Consider the following 8227-nt stretch of genomic DNA (forward strand, 5'->3'; position numbering starts at 1 on the left):
TATTATATTATATTATATTATATTATATTACATTATATCATATTATATTACATTATATTATATTACATCATATCATATTATATTATATTATATTACATTATATCATATTATATTACATTATATTATATTACATCATATTATATTATATTATATTATATTATATTATATTATATTATATTATATTATATTATATTATATCATATTATATTATATTATATTATATTTTATTATATTATATTATATTCACAAGGTCCAAAAGATTCACAATAAAGTTGAAATCACAGATTTTGTTTAATTAAAATGTTTCATTCATTGGATCTATTTTTTAAAGTAAACTATTTTGATATTTTGATATTTTTCTCTACTGTATCAACCCTTTCTTGTTATAATTTTGTATTTTAAAATACTGTTGTTCTCATTTTCATATTATACTTTTTACTTTTGTGTTGTAGCACTTTTACAATTTTTTTTTTAGAAACTTGCACTATATTCTATAAAGTGTATTATTATTTATTGTTAAAGTCCATTATCTACTTTAGCCCTTCAGTGTGATCATATGATAATAATGAGACAAAGCATCTTTCTTTTCTCTTGTAGATTAACTATGACTTTTTGGGGATGCTTTTCAATATTGGATAACTTATAATGATCAAAACATCTTCCAATTCTATCATGTAAAAATAAAAAGAGTTTGGGAAGTAATTCAATTATTTTGGCAAAATATTTTATACACAAATGTAGTTTTTTAAAGGCAATTCCTATATTTTAGGAATATCTAAACAAGATAATACTATTAAAAAAATATGATCAGATATTGTAAAATTCAAAAAGCCCTATAACTTTATGAATATCTATGAACCTTAATTCCTGATTGACCACTTGTGTTTTTATTTAATTATTAATAATTTTAGTTTTAGTTTTTTTTACCACTTGCTTGGTTGTTTTGCTATTGTGAACTATTGTATTGAATATAACATGTGCCTTTTTCATTGTGCAATAAAAAGGAATTAAAATTAAAAAAATAATGAGACAAAGCCAAAATAGAAGCATGCAAAATGCACAAAGTAAAATAAAAAAAATACATAAAAATTAAATTATTTATTAATATTAGAATTATTATTAGATACAAAAATGAAATAAAATAAATTATTATTATTATTATTATTATTATTATTATTATTATTATCATTATTATTATCATTATTATTATTATTATCTGCTACATACAAAAGTGAATTTTATTAAAAAATAAAAAATACAAAACCTAGATCGTCTGTATTTTCTTTTAATTTTCAATAATTTTAGTTTTAGTTTTAGTTATTTTTATCGCTCGCTTGGTTGTTTTGTTTTTGTGAACTATTGTATTGAACATAAAAATATAAATAATAATGAGACAAAGCCAAAATAGGAGCATACAAACTGCACAAAGTAAAATTAAAAAAATACATAAAAAATAAATGTATTTATTTTTATTTTTATTTTTATTTTTATTTTTATTTTTATTTTTATTTTTATTTTTATAAGATTAAAAATATATATTATTATTATTATTATCATTATCATGTTAATATTTATTAAAAAAATACAAAATACAAAACCTAGAGCTTCTGTATTTCCTTATTTTTCATCAGGCACCGTTCAGACGCCTTGTTGTCCTCTGAAGGACCCTTCAGTATTCCAGCATGGCGGCGTCCATCAGGGTGTGCTGTGTCCTCCGGATCTCTCTCCGAGGTTAGTTATCTCTCTGTTTCTCTCTCTGATCCTCTAAACACAACTCACTGTATATATCAGAGTATATTTAATAAGTGATAATAACCAGTGTGACTGTTTGGTTCTAGTCTGCAGCAGAGAGCAGCCGGTCGCTGCTGCAGAGCTGTCATGATGTGCAGGGCTGTTATAAGAGCTGTTATAAGGGCTGTTATAAGAGCTGTTATAAGAGCTGTCTAGAGAATAACTGTAACTTCAGTGCTGTGTTCAGTAGAACTCAGTAGAACCCAGTAGAACCACAGTGGAGCTGTCACAATGTGCAGGGCTGTTATAATGACTAGAGAATAACTGTAACTTCAGTTCTGTGGCTGTTTTACAGGTTGAGTGTTGTTAATGCTCCTTAATCGTAATTTAAATATTTCACTGTTAATGTCTAAAGCATATATGTGCAGATATGTTAGTACTGGTGTTTAACACTCCAGAAATTATCTCCAAGTAGCCTTGAAACGATGCATGTATTCCTCCACTCCACCAAACTTCATTCAAAACTGAGTCAATTTAATCCTGTCCTGTTTATTAGTAGATGTAAACGCCTCTTTTGAAGATTAGTTTTATTTATTATGCAGTGGTTGAGTCTATGCTTTAATTCGGCATACTTACTATAATAGCTATATTATAATATATATTATATTATAATAACAATAATAGCATGTTTCTTTCTTTTTTTATACTGTATTTCATATTTCATACTATATCATAATGTACCATATGATACTATATTATTTCTTGCACTATGTTCTATTATATTAATACAGACAAACACTCATTACTTAATCATACTATATAAGCCTGCTGTACACTATTAATCAGCACCACTGTCACTTTATCAGCACCACTTGCTATCTCTAAATGCTGTTGTATTTATTTTCACTCTATTCTTATTTTAGTTTATGCACCTCCTATTATTACTTCTGTTAGTGTTCACTAATCGTTATTTAAATAGTTTTACTACTAACGTTAGACTAAAGCATGGAAATGTTAGTATTGGTGTTTAACACTCCATTCTTGTTTATAGTAAATAGAAATTATCCCCAAGTAGCCTTGAAATGATGCATGTATTACCTCCACCAAACTTCACTCAAAAGTGTGTCAATTTAATCCCAGCCTGCTTATTAGTAGATGCAGACGCCTCTTAGAAAAATAGTATTAATTATGCAATGGTTGAGTCCATGATTTAATTTTATTCGGCATACTACGACATACTTATAACTAGAATAGCACATTTATTTTGTTTATACTATGTTTCATACCCCATTCTATATTATATTGTAGCTACCATATTATACTATATTATGTTAATATGTTACATTAACTCTTGCACTATTTTCTATTATATCAATGCAGATAAACACTCTATACACTTAGTCATACCATATATTAGACTGGTGTACGATGTTTTATAGACTGCGATTATGCTATTAATCACTCTATACTGTCACTTTATCAGAACCACATTTGTCTCCAAATGCTCTTTTATCTATTTTCATTTTGTTCTTATTTTATTTTGGCCTCCGTACCTCTGATTTATTTATGTTAAATACGTATCTGTATTTATTTGTGTCCTTGCACTGCTACAACATCCAAATTTCTCCGCTGGGATCAATAAAGGTGTATCTTAATCTTAATCTTTTTTCAGTCAGAAGAATCTCTTTTACCAGGCTTCTGATCTGTGGTGTGTTAATGGGTATATAATTGTTGCAACCAAGGGAGAAAATTGTTGAAGTCTGATGTTTTGCAGCTGTGATTTTGCAGCTGTGCTTGTATTCAGGCATGTTCAAACCTGCTTGGTATTATGCACATAATGCAGTTTTGATACATCCTCTCTCTCTCTCGCTCTCCCTCCTTTTGGTGGATGTCCGTCTCTCTCTCTCTCTCTCTGTCTCTCTCTGTCTCTCTCTGTCTCTCTCTCTGTCTCAGGTGCAGCACCGCTCCGTACCGTAGTGGGAGCAGTTCAGGTGTCCCAGTTGTCGAGTCGAGCCTCAGCTGCTTCTCTCCAAAGAAACCCTGCAGCTCCACTGTTCCCTGCAACAGCATGGCAGCAAACCAGGCACGGCAGCTTCTTCAACAAGTGTAAGTATATGAAAAGATTATGATGTTCAAATGATGATTGGCAATGTGTTGCTTCAAGTGCATGTTGCTACTAAATGGTTTTGTTGTTGTAACCTGGATTTGCTCGTGTAACGTGGTTGATGGAGCCGAATGAATTTGCTAGTAAGCTGAAATACCTTCAGTTTGCTTCTTAAAGCGGAGGCTTTTCAAGTTGATCCAATGGGACAGGACATATTTATCTTATAGTATATGGTGACACAACGTTGGTGGTTTGCTCAAATAGCACTAATATTCTTTTTTTCCATCAATACAGTAGGTCACTTTATTCTTAAAGGAAAAGCTAGGCATTCAGGGAAATGCTTTTATTCACCTTCTTTCCAAGAGTTAGAGCCTGAAGTCAATTAGCTTAGCTTAGCATAGAGACTGTAAGCAGGGGGAAACAGGTAGACCGTCTCTCTCCAAAGTTAAACAACCTGGCTGACAACTAACGCTCACTAATTTTAATTTTAATGTTTATTTAATCCGTACACTAACAGAAAAATAAAAAAAAGAATTTGTGGGCTCATGGTGAGTTATGTGTTATAACTATTATACTGGACGCAGTGACTTCCTGGATTGATGCTGCCATCAATACACCCTATATGCTGAGATAAAAAAATATTTTGTATTTTGTTTTGACCTTATTCCTAGCCCCCATGATGCCTTGCGTGAATTATGGGCGCAACTTTCGGCGCGTCGTGTCACTGAATCTGAGTTTCCATGGTAACGGTACGCTAAAGAGACTGTATTAAAAAAATCTAGTAAAACATGTGTGAACACCTGTTACACCTCAGACAGGATAATGTGGTCATAGCTCTGCCTTCTACTATGGAGGGACGGGAAGACGACCTGAAGAAGTGGCCACAGATAACGTACACTAGCTTATTTAGTCTGTGATGTGCGGCGAGCGCACCTGAAACTCACTCGCAACACAACTTGTTGTTTCGCGAGCAGCTCTTCTCCGACAGGAAACAACATTTGGTGTAGCTGTATTGTTATCCGGCAGGAAACTGTAGGGATTATACAGTACAGGCTGTACAGAGCCAGAAACAGGTTGAGATAATAAAAGGAAAAACAAATGTGAAAATTTGCCATAAATCAGGAGAAATACAGGAGAATTGTGACCCTGTGAGGAAACCGGGAGAGGACGATGACAAAAAGGAGATTACTGGGAGAATCAGGAGGGTTGGCAAGTATGGTTATAGCAGCATGCTAATTTCCATGGTTTTGAAATGAGATGATCAACAATCACATACGGGTGTAAAGTCGGGATGTCCACATTCTTTCTGTTGGGACTGGGGGAGCAGATGAACGTCAGCAGAGCTTGTTTAGACAACATCTTTTAAATGGCCATTTATGGAGCTGTCCTACATTTGCTCTCTCTCTCCCGCTCCCTAACTCCCTAACTCCAGTCACTACCTTTTCTACCATTTCTCAGACAACCAAATGTTCTGTGTGTGTCAACATGTCTCGCTCACTGTTTGCAGTTTGTGGTACAAACACACATTTCAAACACCAGCAACCTGTCGCTCTGAATCTGGGCTCATATTCCTCCGTGATATAATATTTACTCTCAGCAGAGTTTCGGTTGTATTTAAACTTTTGTTATCCAGTTTTTTCACTGATGTGCAGCGTTTTCAGATGGCTCTTAATCTGTGGAAATACTGCGGGTCCTAAACTGACCCTGCTGTACTGTATATCCGCTTTAGGTGCCATGTCTTTGCACACAACGAGAGTTTATTGTATTTTAATTACAGTCCCTAGGCGACCCCATATGTCACCTGTTGGACATCTTTATTCCTGGCCCCTACAGACCCCAGAGTCCATACATCCTCAGAACTGCCGGCTTTAGTGGGACGCATAAATTCATTATGCCTGAGAAATGACATCCAGAGGCTGCTGTGTGTGAGGCGTGGTGAGTGGAGCTAAACTCACTGCTGTGAAGGTGGAAAGGGCGAGAAGATGGACTGAACTGAAGGTGTCTGTCTTGTCGGCATTATCGAGGCTTTTCAGTCAGGAAGAAAGAAAGACAACTAGCTAAGACACATTTTTGAGGATCTTAATGAGAAGTTTAAAAATCAGTCTACAAAATGAAGGCTGAGTTGATCTCATTAGATTGGAGTTATTTAGGGCTGCAACTTAACGGTAGTTGGATGTCTTTTGTTTTGATTGAGAGCTCAGCACTGGTGCTATTTTGCTGATGAAGTCTCTGTATTTTATTTTATATTGTTTTGTTTTATTTTATTTTATTTTATTTTATTTTATTTTATTTTATTTTATTTTAGTGTGTTCAGCAAAGTTTGGGATCTTTTCTTGGATGGAGTAAAGATAAAAATTTGAAAGATCTTTACAGCTGTTGTGTTTATGTTCATTTGTTTGTGTGTGTTTTTACAGTGACGGCTGACGAGTTGTGGAAAGGTGTGTTGGCGGAGACGGGCGCCGGAGCCAGGAAGGGCCGAGGGAAAAGAACCAAACGCAAACTGAAGAGAGACCTGAACCGAGGACAGAACATCGGAGAAGGTGAGACATCGTCTGTCTGTCTATCTTTCTTTTGGTCTCGGCAGATGTTCTGTCTTGACTCTCCCGTGTCTAATTAAGAGTTGGAAACTTACAAAATCGAATTTCTTTAAATCTCTTATGATGAACACACAAGTGTACATTTTCTGGAAGGTCCGTTCTGCACCTTCCAAACATGAAAATGTTCTTATTGTTTACAGTATTTTCTTTCTTCAGAAGTGGACTATGTGGACTTTCTCACTCTTTATACTACGTCAGTTACTCCAACCGTCTAATAATGACGTGGATGGGTTTACGTTGGAGTTAGCTGCGTCAAACGGGTTGGAAAATCCTCATGCTCATTGTGCCTTTTAAAGTTGATTAATTTATGACAGCGCTCTGCTAAGGAGAGGAGTTACCCTTCATTCACTCTGCCTGTCCTCTTTTTCACTTTTCTTTAAAGAGGATCTATCAGTCTTCATTCAGTCTCGCTCAGTGTGTCTCTTCTCTCTTTTGCTTTCATTTTAACTAAATGTCTCTAGTTTATCGCTCTTTTGTCATCTGTGTGACACTCTGTGCCTTAAAATGTCTTTAATGTATTTGTTAACGGTTCACAAACCAAATATGCAGCTCAGTTCAAATGAATGATATGTTGCTGCTTGTTGTTGTCATGCAAACAGTAAATGTTTAGCTGGACTTTGTTTAAGCAAAAAGTCATTTCCAGATGGCAAATTTTAAACTGAAATGAATTTTCTGAAACCTGCAAACACACTGAACTCAAATACATCTGTGGTCCATTATATACTCATTCATTTATACTCTACCGCTGTTCTTTTTGTGTTAATTCCTACTCTCTCAGTTCTCCATGTTCAAGGATAACAAATTGGAAAATGAGTAGTGCTGTATGTTGTGTTCTCCATTTCCCTGATTTCTCTTCTCCTCTTCCTCTCTCCGTGTCTTTAACAGGTCGAGGTGGTTTCCTTTGGCCTGGTCTGAACGCTGCGGTGCTGAAGGACGGCTCTCTGCAGAGCATGAGTCGAAGAGGAGAGAGTGAGCAGCAGGAGATGCAGGCTGAACTAGGTACTAGACTGAATGCACCGAATACACACTTCAGCTTCTGGACATGCAGACAGACATAAATAAAGCAGGATCCGACAGCTTTATGACTGTGCTACATACAATCATTTCAGATTATCCTTATTTTTCAGGCTGGTTTTGTGGATTTCCAGCTAGTCGTGGTTAAACGTTGTTTAATAGTGATACTCGTTACCCGGAGAGGTTGGAAGGAGATAGACGTTTTTAAAACGTTACGTTTCTACGTTAAAAACCTGTGCAGCTAACATTAGCAGAGTGCGTTAGCACATCACTAACTAGCTTTAGCACTACGCTACGCAAGCTACTGAAGGTAAACTGTAGGCTATACTTCACTTTTACACTGTGATCTGTTAGCTTTAGCTTTTATCTTTATCTTTTTAACCTGTTTTTGTTGCTGAATCAGTTTGACATCCTGATATATCCTCTGATCACATCCTGTAAACTCTTCTGTCGGCTTCTCTCTGATTTCACTTTTTCGTTTTTCCAAAGATTAGCTAGATATTTATGCAGTTAGTGACAGTGTGAGCTCCATGCAGCTCTGACAGCTCTGACAGCTTGACGGAGTAGCAGTGGGGGGGCGGGGCTTAACGAAGGGTCAACTGTCAGGAATGTGTTCGTGTGCGTCTTCATGCATGAGAACAAACAAAACTGGAACCCACTCGTAGAAAAACAAGAGGTCAAAAGCTCCACAGGGAACCTTTAATTTTGAGAAACAGAAGCAGCAACAGCACCGCTGGTGTGACATAGAAGCTGCCAATTTGTCTCCGCTGTGATCTCACTT

At 35.3% G+C, this 8227-nt stretch overlaps 1 protein-coding gene across 1 annotated transcript in view; it reads left to right on the plus strand.

Moving 5' to 3' along the window:
- The first annotated feature begins 1629 nt into the window (after nucleotides 1–1629).
- Nucleotides 1630–8227, plus strand: part of mrps5 (mitochondrial ribosomal protein S5) — a 22313-nt gene continuing 15715 nt past the window's right edge. The window contains exons 1-4 of the mRNA XM_074645440.1: nucleotides 1630–1731; nucleotides 3685–3837; nucleotides 6250–6375; nucleotides 7318–7487. Coding sequence (XP_074501541.1) covers nucleotides 1683–1731; nucleotides 3685–3837; nucleotides 6250–6375; nucleotides 7318–7487 — 498 coding nt within the window. The 5' untranslated portion in view covers nucleotides 1630–1682. The remainder of the gene's footprint in view (nucleotides 1732–3684; nucleotides 3838–6249; nucleotides 6376–7317; nucleotides 7488–8227) is intronic.

Source organism: Sebastes fasciatus, chromosome 9, assembly GCF_043250625.1.
Source record: "Sebastes fasciatus isolate fSebFas1 chromosome 9, fSebFas1.pri, whole genome shotgun sequence".
Classification (NCBI taxonomy): domain Eukaryota; kingdom Metazoa; phylum Chordata; class Actinopteri; order Perciformes; family Sebastidae; genus Sebastes; species Sebastes fasciatus.